The 26,156-nt window shown below is 43.8% G+C and overlaps 1 protein-coding gene across 2 annotated transcripts in view; it reads right to left on the bottom strand.

Moving 5' to 3' along the window:
* Window positions 1-25,310, bottom strand: part of CHMP4C (charged multivesicular body protein 4C) — a 29,113-nt gene extending 3,803 nt beyond the window's left edge. Inside the window, exons 1-3 of one of the 2 annotated variants that reach the window (XM_073679508.1) lie at window positions 24,915-25,310; window positions 6,924-7,101; window positions 1,811-1,925 (exon numbers count right to left, since the gene is read on the bottom strand). In XM_073679508.1, the coding sequence (XP_073535609.1) occupies window positions 1,811-1,925; window positions 6,924-7,101; window positions 24,915-25,119 (498 nt within the window). In that variant the 5' untranslated portion in view covers window positions 25,120-25,310. The remainder of the gene's footprint in view (window positions 1-1,810; window positions 1,926-6,923; window positions 7,102-24,914) is intronic. The other variant, XM_073679509.1, reaches the window with a different exon arrangement.
* Window positions 25,311-26,156: the final 846 nt, after the last annotated feature.

Genomic DNA, 26,156 nt, shown 5'->3' with positions numbered 1-26,156 from the left:
CGTAACCTATAAATATGTGACTGCGTTACAAATGTACAAATGTACCGCTGACCACATCACAGATCTGCCAGGCTGTGCTAAGAGAGTCCCCTCCTCTGGTGGATAATTATAAGAATAGTCACTATGCCGGAATAGACTGAAAGCCGTCTGACCCACAGGTAATAAAGGTGAAGAACAAGACCTACCTTATTGTCCCTGTTCCACACCAGCCACAATACCTACCTTAATGCCAATAAACTATCTGTCGCTCTATTTCCTGATTTACTAATATATGATTAGATTTCCTCTGGTAAAATCAGATCATTGTTGGGCTACAAGTAATCAGATGGTCAGTCCGCTCCAGGCACTTGGTGGGACATGTGTGGCTGGCTGCTCAGATGATCGCCAGTGGCTTCAGACAATAGATGTTCTCACTTTTGAGAAATGGTTAACCAGGTAGGATAACCCCTCTAATTCTCAAATATTATGGCTCTATTAATTCTCTATTAATTAATTACCATAAGTATCCAGTGCATGAAGCTCTCTTTGTCTTTTAATATAAGTTAGTTTTGATAGGACCACTCCAGCTTTTTTATTGTTTTCTCAGTGCTGGTGTTTCTACTGTAAGACCCCTGTCCCCGGTCATATACTCACCCTCCGAAGTCTTCACCTTTTTCAGCGCCTCTCCGGCGCCATCTTGTGATCGCTAGTTCTGACTGGCCGAAAGTCAGAAGTTACCAGAAGTTACGGCACAAGCTCACAATTCAAGTCTATGAGAGCCAGAACGAGGCCAGAACCAGGCTCTCCTAGACTTGCATTGAAGAGTGACCTTTGGCTCGCCCAGCAAACTCTGGAGTGATCCAGCAGGTCACAAACTTCCGGAGACCAATGAGAGCAGCTGTGATAAAAGGTGAAGACAGTGGCAGGTGAGAATAAGAGTAGGGTCAGGGACCTTAGATTAAAAAACGCTGCAATAAAAAACAAAAACTATTGAGTGGTGCTTTAAAATGCTGTGGGGTTTTAGATCTCCACTTGGTGTCTGACTTCAGTCCTATTTGCTGTCCATTGCCTGTATTAAAGTGGAATCCTATAATCCGCCTCTTATACCAGAGACACCAAGACAGATTACAGGATATGTGGGTGGGTATTTGTCTCTCTGCTCCTGGTCTCCTGTCTGTCAGTCTGCACACATGCATAACAGAGAGGTGAGCTTTCAGTTTAGGATGGGAAAGTTGTTGAAAATTGACAAGCACAGTGCATGGTGGGGAGTGAGAGAATGGGAGTTCTAGCAACTATAGTGCTGGAAGAATACTGATGTAAACTTTTAATTAAGTACAAGCCACATTAAACATAACAAAGGCTAATATGCCATTACCAATTCCGGGAGAGCTCCTTCTCTTTATGCCGTTAAGTGATACAATTCTAGATGTCTTCGCAGCTCCCTCTACTGTATGATGGCCACGGCTGAGTACTACACATCCACCCCCTATTCAAATCAATAGGTGTAGTGTGCAGTACTGGCTGCTGCCACTATACAGTAGATGGAAGTGCGCTATGCAGCTCTGTAACTGAGCTGACCCCGAGAACAGCTGATCGGCGGGGGTGCTGCTGAGTGTCACACCTCCATCGGTCAGTCATTGATGACCTATCCCAAGGATAGGCCACGAATGTAAAAGTAGTGGACAACCACTTTAATTGCAGAATTATTTGTTAAAAATATCATTGAGCAAAATAAAAAATTTTCAGAGCGTTTTACTTGATCTACTATAAAGTATAAAAGAATTCCACTAATAGAAAGACACAAATCCTGAAATTTGTCTCCAGCAATTACCTCATCAAACTCTTCTCCTATACCAACGGGGCGAGAAATGGCATCCGAAATTTCCTCTGCTACATCCTGTTGTTCATGGATGTCCTGCATCAATTCATCAATCTTATCCAGATCCCTGCAGGTAACAACATTTCACATATTAGTAAGAAATATAATGCCAGAAAATCTATAGAAACAGAAACGTCACGTCGCAGTCAGATCTTCTATTGCTCTTGTCCATGGAGAATGAATGTGTCCTTAATTAAACCATGAATTCTGCCATTGGCCGGCTCCGAGAATTATATCATCTTTACTGGTAAGAGCACAATAGAGAGCTTTTATTTCTCTGGCCCTAGAATAGTCTGTGTATAATGGCCACATGAATCAATATTTTATACTTGTTGTGAGTTCGGTGCCATCTGTATTCTCCAGAATGATCAAAAAGAACAATGAAGGAGTTAGCTGTTTTATCGGACGGATCAGAGAACATATATCAATATGCGGCATACGGTTCTGAGCAAACACGAAGCAGATGCATCACAACTGTAGTGCTATTCTGGGATGATGGAAAACGGCTAAAATAGGGGAAAATTCTCACCAAATGCTGAACGATTGCCATAGTAGCTGCGGCAGAGTTATCGCATAGCGCAGGCACAGGAGTCATTATTATGCTTGTAGGTTTAGGTTGTTGTAAATGAGCTAAAAGTCAGGACGCAAACCGACTATTTCAGAGATCTACAGTCATGGCCAAAAGTTTTGAGATTGACACAAATTTGGGGTTTTATTAAGTTTTCTGATTTAGTGTTTTTCGATCTTTTAGTCAGATGTTTCTATGGTCACTGAAGACAAATACATCAAGTTTATGCAAAGACTCAGTATTTACAGGATTGATCCTTATTTTTCAAGACTTCTACAATTCACCCTGGAATCTGGATATCAGCTTCTGGACTCTAAAAGGAACTTCTCCCAACGATCCAAGAAAAAGTTGGAGATAAACAATGCTTTTTCCAGCATGATGGAGATCATGTCATAACTAAGTTGCTTTGAGAACAAAACATTGACATTTTGCGTCCATGGCCAGGGTACTCCCCAGATCTCAATCCCATAGAGAAGCTGTGATCAATCCTTAAAATGCAGGAGGACAAATAAAAAGACACAAAGTGTGATGAACTCCAAGTACTGATTAGGTAAGAATGGGCGGACATCAGTCAGGATTTGGTCCAGAAGCTGATATCCAGTTGTCAGGGCGAAGGGCAGAAGGAAAAACGAATAAAACGCTTCTAATTGTACTTCAGAAACTTTAGAAACATCCAACTAAAAACACTGAAGCAGCAAAGTGTGAAAACCAAAATTCATGTCAATCTCAAATCTCGTGGCCACGACTGTACAAGTCTTGTGAACCTCTGGCTGTTAGATTCTGCGACAAATATTAAAGAGGTTGTCTACTAGTTTTACACTCATGGCCTATCCTTAGGATAAGTCATCCTTGTCTGATCGGCCAGGGTCCGACACCTGGCACCCCTGCCGATCAGCTGCTACCGATGGCGGTGGCGACTGCAGGCCAAAAGTGCATATTGTTTTGAATAGGAGGCGGATATATAGTATCTTGCGGCATCCACTACAAGTAGACTGCCAGCTCCGCAAGTAAGTACTTACGGCCAGCGGCCGCCATCGATAACAGCTGATTGGTGGGGGTGCCGGAGGGTGTCGGACCTCGGCCGATCAGACATTGAGGACCAATTCTAAGAATGTAAAAGTAGTGGACAACCTCTTTAATCAGCTTCCATCAGCTTTTGTATGCTTTATACAGTTGTGCTTTTTCTTTCTGGATATAGTGGGGTAGATTTACTATTGCGAGTACACCCACCTTTGGTAAATTTTCAGATATCTAGTCTAAATTTGCACTGTCTGAGTTTAGTAAAGGATTACATTCCCACTTCTGTTAACATTTCCATTTGGACATTCTGTTTTGAGTAACAGATAAACCAAATTCATGTAAAACATGGATCTATTGCGTGAACTGATGCAAACAGAGGAACATAGATTATTGGCTTCCCATTATGTGACTGTTTTTTGACCTGAATAAAACGTGCAAAGTGCAGAATGTTTTTTCCTTTACAAAAATGGACAGATAATGGAACCCAGGCAGATCCCAGAATGGCCCCATGCGGGTGGAGAAGAGTGAATATTCATTTTCTTTAGCAGCGGGCACACTTGGTAGCTGCAGCAGCTACTGCATGTGCCCGCCCCATCCCAACGGTATACGCTATATATAAGTATATACCCGAGTATAAGCCAAAGGGGGCTTTTTCAGCATAAAAAAATGTGCTGAAAAAGTCGGCTTATACTCGAGTATATACGGTAGTATGGAAACCCATTTTGACTCGCCTGTGGTAAATCACAAAAGAGATTCACCTGTGATTAATTGTCGGTGCCCATGTGACATGAATTAGCCAATGAATGATGACTTCAGTGATTTAAAAAGCCACATGGTAGGCCCTGTTCCTTTGTCACAATTGTGAAAGCAAAGGAGCTGCCTGAAGACATCAAAACTGCTTTTATTAGCAAACTAAAAATTATTGCTGAAAAAATCTTTTGTGATTTACTACTGGCGAGTCAAAATGGGTTTCCATACTACCGTATATACTCGAGTATAAGCCGACTTTTTCAGCACATTTTTTTATGCTGAAAAAGCCCCCTTTGGCTTATACTCGGGTATATACTTATATATAGAATATACCGGTGGGGTGGGGCGGGCACAGGCAGTAGCTGCTGCTGCAGCTACCACGTGTGCCCACTGCTAAAGAAAGTGAATATTCACTCTTCTCCACCCCCATGGGAGTGGAGAAGAGAGAATATTCATTTTCTTTTATAGCGCACACAGTCAGCAGCGTGATCCTCTGTGCCCGCTATTAGAGAGTATGAATATTCACTCTTTTCCACCGCCATGGGCGTGGAGAGGAGTGAATATTCATTCTCTGTAGTAGTGGGTACAGAGGATCCTGCTGCTGACAGTGCACACTGTTAAAGAAAATGACTATTCATTCCTCAAGACGCCCATAGTCCTGGCGTGGAGAGGAGTGAATATCCACGCTACTCACCTCAGCGTCTGAGGGCGCATGGCAGTGACATCATGCACTGCTCAGATGCGGAGGTGAGCTGCTGCTGGCTGGACAGGACGCAGCACTGGAGCAGAGGGAAGGAAGGTGAGTATCAGTGTTTATTTTTTTCATGTGTGCAGTGATGAGGGGTGACATGCATACCAGGATTGGGGATGAGAGGTGTCATGTATACCAAGATTGGGATGAGGGGGCCATGCATACCAGGATTGGGGATGAGGGGTGCCATGCATGCCAGGATTGTGATGAGGGGTTCCATGCATACCAGGATTGGAATGAGGGGTTCCATGCATACCAAGATTGTGGATGAGGGGGCCATGCATACCAGGATTGTGATGAGGGGGCCATGCATACCAGGATTGGGATGAGGGGGCCATGTATACCAGGATTGGGATGAGGGGGGCGATGCATACCAGGATTGGGATGAGGGGAGCCATGCATACCAGGATTGGGGATGAGGGGCACCATGCATACCAGGATTGGGGATGAGGGGTTCCATGCATACCAGGATTGGGGATGAGGGGTTCCATGCATACCGGTATTGGGGATGAGGGGGCCATGCATACCAGGATTGGGGATGAGGGGGCCATGCATACCAGGATTGGGATGAGGGGAGCCATGTATACCAGGATTGGGGATGAGGGGGCCATGTATACCGGGATTGGGGATGAGTGGACAATGCTTACCAGGATGGGTAAATTTACCAGTAAATGGCGCATTTCCCATTCTAGGCTTATACTTGAGTCAATAAGTTTTCCCAGTTTTTTGTGGCAAAATTAGGTGTCTAGGCTTATATTCAGGTCGGCTTATACTTGAGTATATACGGTAAATTAATGTAAAAGGTGCCAATACCAGTGTCACAGCAAGATTTAGTTTTTTCTATTTTTCACTCCCATTGTTTTTTGTTTTAAATTATTGTTCCTCATTTGCTCTTTTGTATTTAACACAAGTGCTCTGTACAAAATAACTGTTTCACTTGATTCATTTTTTCAGGAGATATTCCACATTATGTACTTAACCTTCATGGGAGACAATAACACTAAGCAGGACTGTATGAGTATTGTCAGCAAGTAAGCCCAATGCCACCTTGTAGGGGAATATGCTCATGACCTAAGATGCTTACCGTTATTGAATAGGAGGTGTCCGAATGATCACCATGTTCTCAGTTCAGAATCTGAGAGTAATGTCCTGTTTTTGCTCAGACCTGTCTGTAACAGATTATTGTGTTTTAAAGAGAATCTGTCAGTAGGATCAACCCTCCTACTATATAGGCACGCAAGTCATAGAAAGTTGAATAAAATGATACCTTAATATCTGCGATCCGATGCCTTATTCCAGAGAAATCCAAATTTTTCTTAATATGTAAATAAGCTGTTAAGATCTATTGGCCGGACATAGATCTCCCTGAGAATCTGCCTCTAGGGCTTATTGTAAATGAAAGGAGAGTTACCAGTGTGAGACATGTAATGACTGATAGTCTGCTCTCCTGATCTACATGTCTCACACTGGTAACACCTCCTTTCATTTCCTAGAGGCAGATTCTCAGGGAGATCTATGTCCGGCCCATAGATCTAAACAGCTTATTTACATATTAAGAAAAATGTGCATTTCTCTGGAATAAGACATTGGATCGCAAATATCAATATCATGTTATTCTGCTTTCTATCACCTACATGGCTATATAGACGGCTTATTGGGGTTGATTCTGCTGACGGATTCCCTTTGAGTTGTCATAATGCAGATTGCTGTTAATCTTAAAAAACAAAGAATATTTCACATTCACCGTTATGTCCACTTAGTACTAAGCTAAATATTGGAATGAACTGACTTTAGAACATGCACGATTAATGGTAGGCATGCACAGCAGAGGTGCACCTTCTGGGTTAGCAGGCATAAAATGTCAAAAGAGGGCTATTTTTCTGTGAAATTACTATATTATCTTTGCACAGTGATATTATTCCAAGCATTGCTATTGGGCCCATGGTTACTTGGTCCTGTGTACGGGTTGTACTTACATATTTTGGTGTACTGTTTTCATGGCTTTAGCAGCATAGCCCATGTTTCGCAAAACCTCTGTGTTAGTGTAGGAATTCTCAAGAGCTTCTCTCTGGAACTCAATGGTGGATAGTGTCCCATCTATCTGTGTTAATTGCTTCTCTAGTCTCTTCTTTCTTTTCAATGCTTGTAATGCAGCTGAGGAGAGAAACACATTTTTCCTATAATATAAGGCTGGACAAATGTGCAATAACTAGAAACATTATGACAAATGATTCTTTTACAGCGCTGTGCAGACCTAAGGGACCTTTTTTCACATGACATTCTGGCATAATTGCAGATGAGCAGCATTTTGTCATACAGTTAGATCCAGAAATATTTGGAACGTGACCGAATCTTTGTGATTTGGCCTCTGCATACCACCATTTTGGATCTAAAATGAAACAACTGAGATGCAATTGAAGTGTAGACTTTCAGGTTTAATTAACCCCTTCATGACATGTGATGTACATTTACATTTTTCGGCCTAATGATGGTCTGTTTCTCTCCCATAGAGAGCTCCTTTGACTACATGTTGTGGGTTCACAGCAACAGCTTCCAAGTGCAAATGCCACACCTGGAATCCACTCCAGACCTTTTATCTGCTTAATTGATGATGGGATTAATGAGGGAATAGCCCATGCAGCCCATTAAACAGCTTTTGAGATAACTGTCCAAGTACTTTTCTCTTTAAAAAAGAGACAGTTACATATTAAAGTTCTGTGATTCCTAAACCCTTACTCCAATTAGGATTTGAATACCCTCAAATGAATAAAGCTGAGTGTCTGCACTTTAAGCCCATATTGATTATATAACTGTGTCTTGAATATGGGATAATCACGAGGAAAGGCATAAAAAATAAACTCTAGGGTTGTGTTAGGGTTAGGGTTGTGCTAGGGTTAGGGATAGAGTTATGCTTGGGTTAGGGTTGTGCTAGGGTTAGGGTTGAGATTTTTTCAAAAGTAAAGAAAAAAAATGATGATGATATGGCGACTAGTGTTGAGAGCAAGTGCTTGCTACTTGAGTTTGCATTGGGTATGCACAGAGTATCGTGTGTGCTCAAGTGACATGCTCGAGTCTCTGCCCCACATATTTTGCGGCAAAAAAAAAACTCGCTGGGATTGCCTGCCATGCACGAGCGATCCCCGCATGTTTTTTTTTGGGGTGTCTAACAACCGTGAAGAATGCGGGGTGGGGACTCGAGCATGTCACTCGAGCACCCATGATACTTGGTGCATACCTGAGTACCCGATGCAAACTCAAGTCTTGAGCAAGTGATCTCAAGACTAATGACAACTTATTCAATATGATGACCTAATGTTATCAATTTCTGTGTTGTACCTTTGGGTTCAAAATGTTCACTATACCTCTTGATAAAATCCTTCAGGGATCTAGTTTCCAAAATGGAGTCAATTGTGGGGGGTTTCCACTATTTAGGCGCATCAGAGGCTCTCCAAACGCGACATGGCGTCCGCTCTCAATTCCAACCAATTTTGCGTTCAAAAAGTCACACAGTGCTCCTTCCCTTCTGAATCCTGGCATGCGCCCAAACACTGTATTATCCCCACATATGGGTTATCAGCGCACTCAGGAGAAATTGCACAACAGTTTTTAGTCCATTTTCTCTTCTTAACGTTGTGAAAATAAAAAATTTGGAGCAAAAACATAATTTTTGTGTAAAAAGTCTGATTTTTTTTATTTTCACGGCTCCATGTTATAAACTTCTCTGAAGCACCTAGGGGTTCAGAGTGCTCATTACACATCTAGATAAGTTCCCTGAGGGGCCTAGTTTCCAAAATGGTGTCACTTGTGGGGGGTTTCCACTGTTTAGGCACATCAGGGGCTCTTCAAACGCTAATTATTCAAGCTAATTTTACATTCAAAAAGTCAAATGGCGCTCCTTCCCTTCCGAACCCTGCCGTGCTCCCAAACAGTGGTTTTCCCCCACATATGGGGTATTGGCATGCTGAGAATAAATTGCACAACAAATTTGGGGGTACATTTTTTCCTTGTACCCTTGCAAAAATAATAAATTTGGGTCTATAGTAACATTTTTGTGAAAAAAAATAAATGTTCATTTTTTTTTCTTCCACATTCCAAAAATTCCTGTGAAGCACCAGAAGGGTTAATAAACTTCTTGAATGTGGTTTTGAGCACCTTAAGGGGTGTAGTTTTTACAATGGTGTCACTTTTGGGTATTTTTTGTCATAAAGGCCCCTCAAAATCACTTCAAATGTGATGTGGTCCCTAAAAAAAGGTTTTGTAAATTTTGTTGGAAAAATGAGAAATCGCTGGTCAACTTTTAACCCTTAGAACTTCCTAGCAATAAAAAATTTGGGTTCCAAAATTGTGCTGATGTAAAGTAGACATGTGGGCAATGTTATTTATTAACTATTTTGTTTGACACATCTCTCTGATTTAAGAGCATGAAAATTCAAAGTTTGAAAATTGCGAAATTTTCAAAATGTTCACCAAATTTCCGTTTTTTTCACAATAAGCGCAAGTCATATGGAAGAAATTTTACCACTATCATGACGTACAATATGTAATGAAAAAACAATCTCAGCATCAGTGGGATCCTTTGAAGCGTTTCAGAGTAATTACCTCATAAAGTGACAGTGGTCAGAATTGTAAAAATTGGCCTGGTCATTAACGTGCAAACCACCCTCGACAGTAAAGGGGTTATTCAGCGTCATGGAGATTTACCAACTCTTCTGAAAGTATGTGAGCTGTCCCTTTTTTGTATGGTAGTTTGCTGAAAGCCCCAAGAGGGTTGACAAAAATGGTCTATGTAAAGTACATAGACCACCTCTCAATTTATTTTGGGTTGGAGTATAAGCATAATACATTGTGCCAGTATTCTTCGAATCCACAGAGGAGATGGACTCTCATAATGATGGGATGGACATGACACCACCTCTCGCTGATGTGCTTTCTCCTGTTTTAATTTATTAACATTAGCATGGTAAATGCAATCAATTTGCATGAAAATAATGAATAATATAGAATACTATAACTGCCTAGTCCTTTATCGGGAAAACTAGCAGAAATACTATGGTTTGAGCAGCTGTTCAGCTTTTATGTGTATTACTGAGTCCACTCCAATGTTGTTGCAACTAATAGTGTTAGGTATTTTATTGTCTGATATAAAACTTTGACTTTTGTACTCGTATACAGAACAATCATATTCCAATAAATAATCTCATAAATGTTGCTTTGAAAGTAGTCTGACTGGTCATGTCTATACTTTACAGGCTCAGGGTGTGACCACTGAGCTGTATTAACTCAAACTAGTCTTATTTCCCAACACTTATTGTCAATAAGTGGGATAAGAATAGTATAAGTCCTCTATGAAAGACGCTTAGGGGTAATAAGAAACATCTTGAGGGTTAAGCCAAAGATTATTGACAGTGGAGTGGGAATATTTTACCTGCTATATAAGACTAGTGAAGACCACAGATGATTTTGTGGGATCCCTGAAATGTAAAATCTAGGAACAATTGTTTTTTCTTTGCATGGGGTCCAGAGTGGAAAATGTCATTTTAGGATACAAGTTTGACATCTAGATGACTAATTTTGTACAAAAGATGATAAAAACATTGAATTTGCAAGCTGAGCCATGTGAATCTGGCAGGAACTTAGCTGAATATCATTCTTGACTAGAGATGAGAGAATCTTTTGAAATTCAAATTCACCAACTTTGGAAAATTCTGCAAAAAAATTGAATTGTGGCAAATAAATTCACACGAATTTCAATACTGGAAAGCTTGTAATTGCTAACAAAATACAAATAAGGGAGATGAGAGAGTAAGAGAAGTAAACTGTCCATAAGATCTTACTCTCTACATGGGAGAGAGGACCTCACTGACCATAAGAGCTTACATATTATAGGCGAGAGAGGACCGCACAGACCATAAGGGCTTACACTCTACAGGAGAGAGAGGACCCCACTGACCATAAGAGCTTACACTCTACTCTACAGAAGAGAGAGGATCCTGCTCATCATAAGGACTGACACACTACAGAACAGAGAGACAGTGAGAGAGGACCCTGCTGACCATAAGAGCTTACACACTACAGAATCTACCATTGGGATGCAGAAGAGGACCCAGCCCTGCAATAAAAAAATTCATAGTCTTTCTTGGAGTGTTCTGCCATCTGACTGTTGGACAGCATATTTTGGGAATTCATCGCCTCTTTTGTTTGGTGAATGGTGTGTTTCTAGGGTGCGAGGATTGTTTGTGTGATTTGTGCTCAATTTGTGCCCTGAATGGAGAGTGATCGCAAGATTAAGTGAGTAGAATAATACTGACCTGTCAAAATGATTCTCCAGGTCAGTATGAGTACAGAGATACCAAATATATATAGGATTTTTTTTTTTTATTTAAGTGGTGAAAAGAATTCGGAAATTTGTAAAAACAAACAAACAAAATGTTTTGCTTGTGTTGTCATATTCTGAGACACATAACGTCTCCATTTTTCGGGATCTGGGGCCGGGTGAGGGCTTATTTTTTGCACCTTGAGCTGACGTTTTCACTGATACCATTTTGGGATGCATACAGTGTTTTAATCACTTCTTAAAGCATTTTATTGTAATGCTGCGGCGGCCAAAAAATGTAATTCTGGCATTTCGATTTATTTTCTCGTTACACCATTTACCAATCAGATTAATTTATTTGATATTTGGATCTGGCTTCTATGAACGCAGAGATACCAAATATTTGTATTTTATATATTTGTCATAGAAATATTAAGAATTTCCCCCAAACCGCTCTTCCCCCCTCCCTTATCGACCACCTGTCAAAGTAGAAAAGCTGACAATCTACAGAGCTGTCTCTATGCAAATTAGCACTCACAGGAGAAGTGGCTAATAGGTAAATGCTAGTACAAAGGGAGCTACTAACCCAACTAACATATGAGTGTAATTTCTAGTGGCACCGGCCTGTGATAAATATACACCTAGGCCAGAAGGATGCAGTTCCTGGCTTCAAAAGAATTCTGTCTCACCCCCAGGGCATCCCCGAATTGATCAACAGAAATCGGCAGTCTAGCCGTCACCAACATGAAATATTGGAAGTTCTATACTTCCGATAATAATGGGACACATTTTTAGTGGCAGGGTCAGCTAAGGAACAATATACATAGTTTTCCGTAGATTTGAGCCCCTCTGGTGGGCTGTGGCGCAAAAGTACCAGAATAACGGGTCGCAGCTATGCCATGTGTAGTCTCTAAGGAAAGGTAAATTCGTAACAAAGAATATGGCGTCACTTGCAAGCTTCTGCGATCAACCAGCGATAAGTTATTGCGGAAGTTAGATATTTTAATAAAAATATGAAGGCTGGAGCCCAGCCCACGTGATGTCGCCACAGGGGATGTGTGAGCAGGTCCCCCCTTGGCCATAAAAGACCCAGCCGAGGATGGGTCAGCACTCATACCGGGAGTAGATATTTCATATAGCACGGGTCACGTTCAATAACGGTCAATTGGAGCGCCTCCCCTCAAGCTAAACGAAATCGTCTCTGCGATCTTTTTAGTAAGTTCTTCTTTAATTCCATTTTATTTGTGTAACTGTATATTCTGTATTGTAATGTCTCCCTTTATAAAACCTTTTGCATATTTTTCATAAACACTGCCTCCCTTCTGAATTAAATATAAAATGTAATAGTTCGGTTTCTTTTGTCCTGTAATCGTTCCTCCCCCAAAGCCATATATGCTACAAGAAAGCAGGCGTCTGATCAGGCCTGTATTATACACTGCTCAAAAAAATAAAGGGAACCCTTTAACAACAGAACATAACTCCAAGTAAATCAAACTTCTGTGAAATCAAACTGTCCACTTAGGAAGCAACACTGATTGACAATCAATTTCACATGCTGTTGTGCAAATGGAATATACAATAGATGGAAATTATTGGCAATTATCAAGACACCCTCAATAAAGGAGTGGTTCTGCAGGTGGGGACCACAGACCACATGTCAGTACCAAAGCTTTCTGACTGATTCTTTGATCACTTTTGAATGTTGGTTGTGCTTTCACACTCTTGGTAGCATGAGATGGACTCTACAACCCACAGAAGTTGCTCAGGTAGTGCAGCTCATCCAGGATGGCACATCAATGCGAGCTGTGGCAAGAAAGTTTGCTGTGTCTGTCAGCGTAGTGTCCAGAGGCTGGAGGCGCTACCAGGAGACAGGCCAATACACCAGGAGACATGGAGGGGGCCGTAGGAGGGCAACAACCCAGCAGCAGGACCGCTACCTCCGCCTTTGTGCAAGGAGGAACAGGAGGAGCACTGCCAGAGCCCTGCAAAATGACCTCCAGCAGGCCACAAATGTACATGTGTCTGCACAAACGGTTAGAAACCGACTCCATGAGGGTGGTATGAGGGCCTGACATCTACAGATGGGGGTTGTGCTCACAGCCCAACACCATGCAGGACGTTTGGCATTTGCCACAGAACACCAGGATTGGCAAAGTCACCACTGGTGCCCTGTGCTCTTCGCAGATGAAAGCAGGTTCACACTGAGTGCATGTGACAGATGTGACAGAGTCTGGAGATGCCGTGGAGAGCGATCTGCTGCCTGCAACATCCTTCAGCATGACCAGTTTGGCAGTGGGTCAGTAATGGAGTGGGGTGGCATTTCCTTGGAGGGCCGCACAGCCCTCCATGTGCTCGCCAGAGGTAGCCTGACTGCCATTAGGTACCGAGATGAGATCCTCAGACCCCTTGTGAGACCATATGCTGGTGCGGTTGGCCCTGGGTTCCTCCTAATGCAGGACAATGCCAGACCTCATGTGGCTGGAGTGTGTCAGCAGTTCCTACAAGATGAAGGCACTGAAGCTATGGACTGGCCCACCTGTTCCCCAGACCTGAATCCGATTAAGCACATCTGAGACATCATGTCTCGCTCCATCCACCAACATCACGTTGCAACACAGACTGTTCAGGAGTTGGCGGATGCTTTAGTCTAGGTCTGGGAGGAGATCCCACAGGAGACCATCTTCAACCTCATCAGGAGCATGCCCAGGCGTTGTAGGGAGGTCATACAGGCACGTGGAAGCCACACACAATACTGAGCCTCATTTTGACTTGTTTTAAGGACATTACATCACAGTTGGATCAGCCTGTAGTGGGTTTTTCCACTTTAACTTTGGGGGTGACTCCAAATCCAGGCTTCAATTGGTTAATAAATTTGATTTCCATTGATGATTTTTGTGTGATTTTATTGTCAGCACATTCAACTTTGTACAGAACAAAGTATTCAATGAGAATATTTCATTCATTCAGATCTAGGATGTGTTATTTGAGTGTTCCCTTTATTTTTTTGAGCAGTGTATTTTAAAATTGATCCGTGGTGGCAGCGAATAATATTAATTGGGCTATTGTGAAGCTGGCAGTGACCGTACGGGGGCGTATACACATATTCCATGCGTTGGAATCCGGAGGTGTGTCTATGCCATACACTTTCTGCTTGCTTGCCGAAAGCTACGTATTGAGTAATTGGGATCGTGTGCGCGCGAATCACTGACAATTCTGACAAATCCTAACTGAGTGACGGCAGCGGTGGGATATTGTGTGATCTCCCCAGTGTTGTCATGTGAATCCCTGACAATATTTTTTTAATTGCCTGCGCTATGTATGGAGAAAATCACGGTCTCCTATGAACGCCAGATAAACACTGGTTTTCAAAGAAGTATGAAATAGCAGGCACAGGGGTCATCAGCAAAAGCCCTGCTGTCATGGCAACCCATCAGCGCCGTGTGATCATGTCACGGGCGCACTGATGGGCACAGGGAATGACGCACCCCACCCCTGCTGGCGCGCATTAAATGCCGCTGTCAGAGATTGACAGCAGCATTCAGCAGGTTAACAGCTGTGGGTAGAGCTCTGCTCCAAAGATGCAAACTCAGCTTGCGAGCCCGCATCAAAGGCAGGGACATGTTGTGAAAGGGTTAAAGATTATCAAAGACAGGAGGCAGCGGGTGGGGAATAAGGAGAGAAGCAGGAGAGTGTAAGGCTACATCCCCATGACGAGTTTTTGGTGAGTTTTTTTACGCTGTGTATTTTCGAAAAAATGCAAGTAACCTATTTTACTTAATGGGTGCAGAAATGGTGCTGAAAATCTGCAACATCAAAACTCATCAAAAGCTCATCATGGGAACATAGCCTAAGTGCAATGCTCACCCCACTGCACTTGCAACTCATTGTATATATAATTTCAACTAATGATTTCTACAAGAACAGTAAGGATTTGTTCAGCATTAAAGCAACTTGTCATACATGCCATTAGTTTGGGGTATAGTAGACTGCGTCTAAGTGTCCGTCTCCAGTAGGCGTATACAGTCATGGCCAAAAGTATTGAGAATGAGACAAATAGTAATTTTTCCAAAGTTTACTGCTTCATTTTTTGTAATGGCAATTTGCATATACTCCTGAATGTCAAAGAGTGATCAGCTTAACAGCAATTACTGTACTTGCAAAGTCAATATTTGCCCAGAAAATGAACTTTAACCCCCAAAACACATTTCAACATCACTGCAGTCCTGCCTTAAAACGAGCAGCTAACATCGTTTTAGTGATTGATCCATTAACACAGGTGTGGGTGTTGATGAGGACAGGGCTGGCGATCAATCAGTCATGATTAAGTAAGAATGACATCACTGGACACTTTAAAAGGAGGCTGGTTCTTGGTATCATTGTTTCTCTTCAGTTAACCATGGTTATCTCTAAAGAAACACGTGCAGCCATCATTGCACTGCACAAAAATGGCCTAACAGGGAAGAGTATCGCAGCTACAAAGATTGCACCTCAGTCAACAATCTATCGCATCATCAAGAATCAAGGAGAGAGCTTCCATTGTTGTCAAAAAGGCTCCAGGGCGCCCAAGAAAGACCATCAAGCGCCAGGACCGTATCTTAAAACTGTTTCAGCTGTGGGATCGGACTACCAGCAGTGCCGAGCTTGCTCAGGAATGGCAGCAGGCTGGTGTGAGTGCTTCAGCACGCACTGTGAGGCGGAGACTCTTTGAGCAAGGGCTGGTTTCAAGGAGGGCAGCAAAGAAGCCATTTCTCTCCAGAAAAAACATCAGGGACCGACTGATATTCTGCAAAAGGTACAGGGAGTGGACTGCTGAGGACTGGGGCAAAGTCATTTTCTCTGATGAATCCCCTTTTCGATTGTTTGGGACATCTGGAAAACAGCTTATTCAGAGAAGAAGAGGTGAGCGCTACCACCAGTCTTGTCTCATGCCAACTGTAAAGCATCCTGAAACCATTCATGTGTGGGGTTGCTTCTCAGCCAAGGGAATCGGCTCACTCACAGTCTTGCCTAAAAACACAGCCATGAATAAAGAATGGTACCAGAATGTCCTCCAAGAGCAACTTCTCCCAACCGTCCAAGAGCAGTTTGGCGCCCAACAATGCCTTTTCCAGCATGATGGAGCACCTTGCCATAAAGCAAAGGTGATAACTAAATGGCTCATGGAACAAAACATAGAGATTTTTGGTCCATGGCCTGGAAACTCCCCAGATCTTAATCCCATTGAGAACTTGTGGTCAATCATCAAGAGACGGGTGGACAAACAAAAACCAACAAATTCTGGCAAAATGCAAGCATTGATTATGCAAGAATGGACTGCTATCAGTCAGGATTTGGTCCAAAAGTTGATTGAGAGCATGCCAGGGAGAATTACAGAGGTCTTGAAGAAGAAGGGGCAACACTGCAAATATTGACTTGCTGCATTAACTCATTCTAACTGTCAATATAACCTATTGGTACTCATAATATGATTGCAATTATATTTCTGCATGTGATATAAACATCAGACAAACACTAATAAAAACCAGAGGCCAGCAGATCATGTGAAAATATCATTTTGGCATCATTCTCAAAACTTTTGGCCATGACTGTACACCAGAAAATGATGTCCATCAGAACATGTGTTGACTCTTTCGGCACCATTATAGTCTATGGCCCTGTCGGTGCATATGCCCGAATTGCGTTTTGTGGGGGTTTGGACGCAAGCCACAATGGAACCAAGGAACGTGGGCAAAAACGCAATGTGAAAGGAGCCTAAGGCAAAATGAGCAATAGCAAGTACACAGTGCTATATAAAATGATGGCTGCAATATACTAACTGGTAAAAAATGTTGATAAGAGTGCTTCTTTAATGTAAGCCTATGAGAGCCTCGCTGTTAGTCATTGAGAAGTGACTTCAGGTCCGCCCAGCAAGTAATGGAGTAATACGGACAATCACAACTCCCGTCACGTGTGCAGAAAAGGGCCAAAGTGATGCTTGGAACAGCAGAAGATGGCGATCGGTAAGTATTTTACTACTAACAGTGTTCATACAGTGTTCATACATTAATGATACCTGGTGGTACATACTGCTTTAACCCCTCTACTAACATATGATGCACCGGTAAATCATATGCCAGCTCCTTGACTTTGAGGTGGGCTCACACACCAAGCCATATGACAGCTGATTTAATCAGTCATCATGTGCTGCTAACAACCGCAGGGGGAGTGGAGCATTGCCCACGGATGTTAACCTGTTAAATCCTGGTGTCAATCTCTTGACAGCAGCAATTAACGCGTTTTGGAAGGGGGGGCGCATCATTCCATGTGCACATCGGTGCACCCAGGACTTGATCGCGGGGAGCCGATGGGTTGCCATGACAGGCGGGGGTCTGGTTATGGCCCCTGTGCCTGTCATTACAACTCTCCTGTGAAAGCCAGGTTTAGTTGGCGTTCATAGGAGACAGTAATTTTCTCAATACATAGCACAGGTGATCAGGTGATTGCAGCTTCAAATCCCCTAAAAGGTCTATGAAATACAGAAAATAGTAAAAAAATATGTTTTTAAGAATAATTAAAAAAATTAAAAAAAACACAAAAGTTGAAATCACTCACCTTTTGCCCCCTAAAAATAAAACAATAAAAAAAATACACATATTTGATATTACTGCATTTGAAAAAGTTTGATCTATGAAATATAAAATAAATTAATCTGATCGGTAAACGGCGTAAAGAGAAAAAAAATCAAAATGCCAGAATTACAGGTTTTTTTTGCTGCTGCAACATTGCAATAAAATACAATAAGAGGCAATCAAAACATCGTATCTAACCCCAAATGGTTAAAAGTCAGCTCAAGGCGCAAAAAATAAGCCATCACAAAGCCCCATATCGCGAAAATTGAAGGTGTTACAGGTCTCGGAAAATTACACAAGAGAAGTTGTTGTTTTTTTTTGTTTTTTTTACAAATTTCCGAATCTTTTTTCACCACTTAAGTAAAAAAAAATGCATTTTTGATATTTGCGTACTCATATCGACTTGGAGAATCATATTACCAAGTCAGGTTTACCATATAGAGAAAATGACCTTCCATGATGTCATTTAGTCATGTTTTTAACAAGTACTATGGTACCCGGGTCTGGATGAGAGTCTCCTCTTCTCCAGACCCGGGTACCATCCGCACATTGAATCAATTAATATCCGCATGTGCACATGTAGTCATGTGGATATTAAGCGTTTCAATGCAAGTCAATGGCGGCAATTACGCTGCGTGTCCACAAAATGAATGGACATGCTGCGGATTTTTCCGCAATGATAATCCGCAGCAGAAATTTCCGCAGCATGTGCACAGCACATGCGGATTAGCACTGGGGACCATGGGGCACATATTACCAATCGTTTTTTAAGCGTTTTGGCTGCAGAAATTGCCTGGCAAAAATGCTTGAAAAACGCATAGTGGGCACGCAGCCTGACAGTGAATGGAGGAACAGTGCGCATGGATGACCACTATGCAGTTCAAACAGGGGACACAGGGTCCCATCTCACAATGCATCGACAGTGTTTGATATATGTTTTTATCTTAGTTGCATTAGCCAATATTTAATTAAGGTTCATTTCTATCATGAGCATTAGTCTGTTGTTAGAGGAACAATTTAAAAAAATGGACGGGTGTGATGAGTCTTATTTTTCTTACATCATGTGGACGGCGGGGGCCGTGAGTCATTAACTTGTGCTACCGGGTTGCACTATGGGAAGAAGGCAAATTGCAAAAAATAAAGTGATTCTTCCTCTGAGCAATGTTCTGCTACCAAATCTTGTGTCCTTACATTTATGTGGTTGATACTTGGACTCGTACCACCTGCCAAAACATTTACATATCAAGTGCAGTATGCCTCCTCCTCATGTCAATTCTACTCCCTAATGGCTTTCAGCAGCAGTTGTGTAACTAGAGTCCGATGGGCCATGGTGGACGCACATCTGGTTGAAGTTCCTGCTTGTGTCGGCAGACCCCTCACCCAACGGTGTTGACTTGGCTTCCAGATTCTCAGATCTCAGACCCATCTAACATCTGTAGGATGTGTAGGAAAATGAATCTGATCAAGTTGTAATTGTAACATACCTGGCGGCGTCCTTGCATGGTGGTCCATCTCCCACTGTGCAAGAGCGCGCACTTGATCTCCAATCCAGAATGTCTCTCTGGCTTCCCTCCATGCTGTCTGTTTGTGTCTGTTTCTGCTGCTTAAGGGCGGCGCCCGATCACTTCCTGCTTTTTGTACCTGCTGTGGGTCACACCCCTTGTGCGTCCTCAACCTATTGCTGTCTGTCACCTGGTATATAGCTCAGCTGCTCCCATCTATCCCTGCCTGAGCATAGTGTTTCATTCAGTGTGTGCTTTCACTCTGAAGGTGCCAGGTCCCGTTCTTTGTCTCCTGCCTTGCGGTATCAGTTCCCGTGTCTGAACTGAGTCCTGTCTATGTCTCCTGCCTTGCGGTATCAGTTCCCGTGTCTGAACTGAGTCCTGTCTATGTCTCCTGCCTTGCGGTATCAGTTCCCGTGTCTGAGCTGAGTCCTGTCTTTGTCTCCTGCCTTGCGGTATCAGTTCCCGTGTCTGAACTGAGTCCTGTCTGTGTACTCTTGCCTGCTGCCTTTCCTGGAGGCTGTATTTCCAGGCCTGTCTGAACACGCTCCTAGCCTGTTCCTCCCGCCTTCTAGGGGCCGATTACCTAGATCCGTTCCTGTATCTTGTCTGTCCTGTCTGAACACGCTCCTTGCCTGTTCGTCCTGCCTCTCTGGGGGCCGATTACCCAGACCTGCTCCTGTATCTTGTCTGTCCTGTCTGAACACGCTCCTTGCCTGTTCGTCCCGCCTCTCTGGGGGCCGTATTCCCAGACCCGCTCCTGTGTCCCGCTGCAGTGTCGGTCTCGTCCGTACACTCAGTTCCAGTCTGTACTCTCTCCTATCTTTCATCTGTCTTTTCTCTATGTCCGTTCCCTTCCTTTTTCTGCAGAGTCTGAACTCGTACCTAACTCCTGCCTGTTGTCTCTGTACTCCCGTTTGTGAGTTTGTGGTCCACTCGCTACTTCACTGCAAGTACCCTGTGGGTGTCTGGCTCTGCCTTTCCCTTCCTGTCTGTTCCGTGTGAACAGAGCCCTGTCCCCCCTACTCAGCCTTGCCTGCTCTGACTCCTTTGCTCACCGCTCCGGCGGTTCTAGCCTGCTCTGACTCCTTTGCTCACCGCTCCGGCGGTTCTAGCCTGCTCTGACTCCTTTGCTCACCGCTCCGGCGGTTCTAGTCTGCTCTGACTCCTTTGCTCACCGCTCCGGCGGTTCTAGTCTGCTCTGACTCCTTTGCTTACCGCTCCGGCGGTTCTAGCCTGCTCTGACTCCTTTGCTCACCGCTCCGGCGGTTCTAGCCTGCTCTGACTCCTTTGCTCACCGCTCCGGCAGTTCTAGTCTGCTCTGACTCCTTTGCTCACCGCTCCGGCGGTTCTAGTCTGCTCTGACTCCTTTGCTCACCGCTCCGGCGGTTCTAGTCTGCTCTGACTCCTTTGCTCACCGCTCCGGCGGTTCTAGTCTGCTCTGACTCCTTTGCTTACCGCTCCGGCGGTTCTAGCCTGCTCTGACTCCTTTGCTCGCTGCTCCGGCAGCCTTGCTCCGCTCTGACCCTTTTGCTCGCTGCTCCGGCAGTCTCGCTCCACTCTTGCTCACTGCTCCAGGCGGCCTCGTCCTGCTTTACTCTTGCTCACTGCTCCGGCAGTCTCGCTCAGCTCTGACCCTTTGTTCACCGCTCCTGGCGGCCTTGTCCTGCTCTACTCTTGCTCACCGCTCCAGGCGGCCTTGTCCTGCCCTGTTCTCGCTCACCTCTCTGGGCGGCCTCACTCTGCTGTGTTTGTCCGCCACATCTGTGGTTCTGTTCCTGAGTCCCAGTGTGTACTGGGTCCTATCCCGCCAGTGTCCCTACCTGCTAGTGCATCCCTGTCTGCACTCTAGCTGTGCTTGCCTGTACCCCCCTGCCTGCATACCCGCCTGCCTGCAGACCAGTCGTGCCTGCCTATACCCACCAGTCTGTGTGCCAACCTACCAGTCTGTTCCTGTATTCCCCTGTGTGGGTCAACAGCCGTGTCCGGGGTCTGTCCTGGAGTAGCACCTGGTCCCTCTGCTCGGTTCCTCCTTGGTGCACTGGCGTCATATGCCGTCGTGCGACCCTGGTCGGATCGGGTGAATACCTAGTTAAGCCCCTCCAGGCATTCACTCTCCGGCACGGTCCAGTGGAATCACTACAATCACATGCACACGCCGCTCAGCCCGGGCGTGTGCATTACAGTAATTTACAGGACTCATAGGATCTTCTGCTGTCATCTGGCAGATCCTTCACCAAAAGGTCAAAGCAGTTGTGACTAAGGAGCCTACACAATGTTTGTATGTCGGTTTAAATTTATGGTCGATCAGTACATTTGATGCTTTTGGTGAAAGAGTCATTAGAGGTTGGTTCCCCCAGATACAGGTGTACTTTATGTTCTAACCTTTTGCAGGAATGCAAACAAATGATCTCAGGTTTAATTGAATGCCTCTAATTGTAATTGTCTGTTCCAGTATTTAGGCTGCAGCACACGTCATGTGTATGTGTAGCACCCTGAGGATTCGGCTGCTACAGGGGTATTACACCTCAAGCCAGAGGTGTGGTATTCCACTCCCGGGTAAGGATGGAGTGTGGAACTGAGCTCAGTTAGCTGCATACACTACATACATCCCATTTCCGGGGGACAGATCGACGGTACTCCCACCAGTTTATGTGCAGGTACGACAGTGTCTGTCCCTGGCTGGAGTGGGAGGGGGGTGGAACATCCCAGTAGTGTAGGGGCAGATAGGGGGAGCAGTCTGGGTAAGGCTAGGAGCTCATTGGGTGCTGGTCACCTGAGCTCACACATAGATGGAGTATATAAGGTGGGCACCATCTGAGATCAGGGTCTTTTGTAGAGTGGGTCAGTCTGTCAGAGTTGAGTCAGAGGAGCAGAGCAGAGAAGCTCAGCCAGAAGGGCTGACAGGGAGTTGTGGTTCCGGCTGGGCCCAGCTCCAAGGCCAAGAGAGAGAGAGGAGTCAGAAGGACCCAGAGAGAAGGAGAAGGAACCCCAAGACCCCAGAATACAAGCAACAGGGTGAAGGGTTGGCACCTAGGGTACCGGATCCCAAGCTGGCAGAGAGAAAAGCACACCTTAGCCAGAGACCGGAGGTCGTGGGCAGGATCTGCCACGACCCTCACCAAATCCACCAGGAAGGCAGACCAAGTATAGGGTCAGGGAACCCAGAAGAGGTGTACCCACCAAGAGACCCGAGGGAGCCGGACATAGGTGGATCTCTGGTGAGAACGGCCAGAAGAGAGGGAAAGTCAGACAGGAGCTCAGGACCACGCTCAGAATTACTTGGGGGTTGGCCGAGTCCAGGACCTGGTGGACGCAGCACGGCTCGGGTGGTCGCTTCAGGCCAGAGTGACCATAAGAACACCCGTAAGTAAAAACCCCTGAACTGCACAGCCCGACTCTGAGTCTTCTTGCTTGATCATCCTGCACCTTCACTACCACCATCCTCTACACCTGACCCCCTGAGGCTATACCCCTCCCGTTGGGGGTTATACTACCAGAGCTGCACACACACCACCAGCCTCAGCGGACCCTTCTGCAGCGGCGGCCTTGTGACCGCAAATCAACGGGTGGCGTAGTCGACATTAAGGACCTTTAACAACATCTGTAAAGACTGCCACACACTGAGTTTGACACCCTGGGCACGGACCGGGTCACCGCCACTCGGAGACTACAACCCCCATCTGATCCGGCTCCGGGTAATCCCCAAACAGCACTGGCCCAGGGGGCGCGTCATATGCAGAACTAAACCATGATTGATTGGGAACTTCTCTTGGTGATGGTCCCAGTGGAAGGACCTCAAGTCATCAGCCACAGTCCCGTGAGCCTCTGTGAGAAAAGTTCTTCAACCACACTTCATGCTTTCGCTATTCCTAAATGGGTGTACACTCTAACATCAAGGACCACTGTATCTGAAATACATTTGAAATGCTACACCACCATGAAATGCAACCATCACTTACAAGCACCATAGTCAATGAGATATCAGTAGGGAATTTAAATTTTATTGTAGTAAGGGCTTGTTCACACTAAAAAAACACATTTTACTTTAACATGAAACATAAGAGAGATTTCTAAAATTGCATTCACATGATAGATTTTTTTTCTCTTTGTGTTTTTTGAACCTTGTTTTAAAAAAAAAAAAAACACAGCATGTACATTTTTTCAGAATTTTTACTGATCAAAATGGCTTAGCACCAAAAAAACACATAAAAAATGCACCAACAATATGTTTAATTTATGCTGTGGGTTTCAGGCCAAAGCCTGCGTTTTTCATGCAAAAAAAAAAAAAAAACGCATCAGCAATGTTGCATGTGAACTTAAGCTATAAGGGATTTTCCCACAATGGCAACTTAAAAGGAGCAAAGGGCAATGGAAATGCAATTTATCCTGATTTTCCAGGTTAGACAGGAGGCGTTCTTCACACCAATAAGTACAATGATAGGGATACTAATCTTTAGCATCTTTCAGCGGTTTTAGGTTTCCACCTACACAGACAAAACATGAGTTCTCTTACTCCAAGATACTATTTCATTACCCAATTCTCTTCTTTAGCAACGCATATCCATTAATAATCCATTAGGAGACATTCACGTATTAAAAACCTTAGGAGATGTACATTGAAGGCGATGTTTCTCCCAGCAGAGGTTATGAAGCGAAGAGTAACTGTAGTGCAATGTCTATAATCACATAGTTATAACAGAAGAAAAACAAGGCACACCTATCCTGCTGGGCCTAAGAATAGACCTAGATCTTAAGACTGATGCTTTCTTAGAAGTCCCTGGGTTTACTTAACCCTGTGTTCATCTAAGGAACATTTTTATTATACAAGAGTTAAACAGGAAAAATTCCAAAGTGACAGAATAAAGGAATAAATCAACTAATAAATCAATAAACCATCTTGAGCTACAACATTTTCAGAATGTTGTTTTTCCATCTGGAATTAATATAATTTATCATAAAAAATGTAAAATTACAAAGATACAATACAAAACAAAACAACCCATAATAAAGTTTTGTGATTTGTCCTTTTTATTTACTGTGTGTTGTAACAACCCAATATATAACCGATAAAGGCCACAACTTATTACCAGCTTTTCTAGATTCTTAAATGGTAAAATATTTCCTAGTTAGGCAGTAATACATCTCCCAGTAGATCTGTCTGACTAGGAATATCTAGATATGTAAGTCTGCCCTATGAGAAAGCTTGGAAAGAAGCTTTTTGGAGATTGTAATGGTGACCATAATGGTTGTCATCGTACTTTCCCCAAAACAGTCATACGGTAATTAAAAATGATCTGAACAGATCAGTAACCAGACTGAGACAAGACCACAACTCAAGGACAAGGATGTTACAGGTGAGGCTTTGGTTTTATAGGTTCGGCTATTGTGTTAAGAAACATTAGTCGAATTCAGGAAACAATCTTAGACAGAGTTATTAGAAGGTGATAAAAAAGGTTTTCTAACCTATACGTGTGATATTTACTAGAAGAGACAAGCCCTCAGACAGGTCAGGGCTAGGGTTCTGCCATGTCCTCCTCTTACCTCTCTTGTCCTTGGTCCCATGCCTCCTCGCTGTAGCCAGCTCATGTTCTATTTTCTTTTCCAAGTACTCCTGTTTTTTGGTTAACATTTCCTCAGTTTCTCGGAGCCTGAATAAAGCTTCCTGAGGACTCGGACCCCCTTTACGACTTTTTGAAGAGGAACCAGACCCCCCAGAGGATTTGAAAAGCTTGGTGATCTTACTCATTGTTGTATCTGATGTTCTGACTCGCCCCAGTTAGCAGTATTTATCCTGTGCTAAATGATATTCTTCAGAATGAGCTCTGAATGCAGAGAAAGATCCACAGATCTGATCTCGTAGTCAGACACCTGTCATTTCCTGTCCAGTAAAACTCGAATGACAGCTTCCAGCAGACTAACCTGGGATACTGGGTGGGGCGAGAAAGAACATAGTCAAGTGACTGAGTACGTAGCTGAATACCTGGCAGATCATATGATACCTTGCTAATAGCCCATACTGACTGACAGATGAGAGTTTCCTTCACTCCCTACAGCACAGTCAATAATTAACATTCAGATATGAGATTCACAATTGTATTTAAGGGACGATTCAGCCTTTTATTCTGAGGCCACATTTACGCGTTCAGTATTTGGTCAGTATCTTACTTCAGTATTTGTAAGCCAAAACCAGTAGTGGAACAATAAGGTTATGTGCCAACGATGCAGAAATGCTCCGGATTTTTCCTGAGCGTTTCTATATCTCCCTGGCAGAAAAAACGCATGCGGATTGTACATGCGGACTGTACATGCGTTTTTTCAGCCAGGGACAAGTGTTCTTCATCCGTTTTTCACATGCGATTTCGCATGCGGGTTGTCAAGCGCTTTCCAAACGATTTTAGCATCACTTGGAAAAATGCTTGACAACCTGGTCACACTATATAAATCCATGCAACCGGCATGGACTTTATATAGTGTGACAAAGTTAGTTAAAAAAAAAGAATAAAAACGGTAAAAAATGTAAAAAAAAACATATACTCACCTTCCGATGGCCCCCGGTCTCCTTCTCCGATGCGTCCGGTCTTCCCGGTGTCTCGCGGTGGTGTAAAAGGACCTTCCATGATGTCATTTAGTCATGTGACAGGTCACGCGACCGCCGTCATGGAAGGCGAATGACGTCATGGAAGGTCCTTTTACTCCATCGCAAGCCACTGGGGAGCCAAGATGTACCAGATAGAAGACCGAGGGACATCAGAAAGTGAGTATAATGTGTTTTTTTATTTTAAA

Source organism: Phyllobates terribilis, unplaced genomic scaffold (assembly GCF_046119375.1).
Source record: "Phyllobates terribilis strain yellow unplaced genomic scaffold, ASM4611937v1 Scaffold_4__5_contigs__length_816908805, whole genome shotgun sequence".
NCBI classification, from domain to species: Eukaryota; Metazoa; Chordata; class Amphibia; order Anura; family Dendrobatidae; genus Phyllobates; species Phyllobates terribilis.
This window is presented reverse-complemented; position numbering and strand designations above follow the sequence as displayed.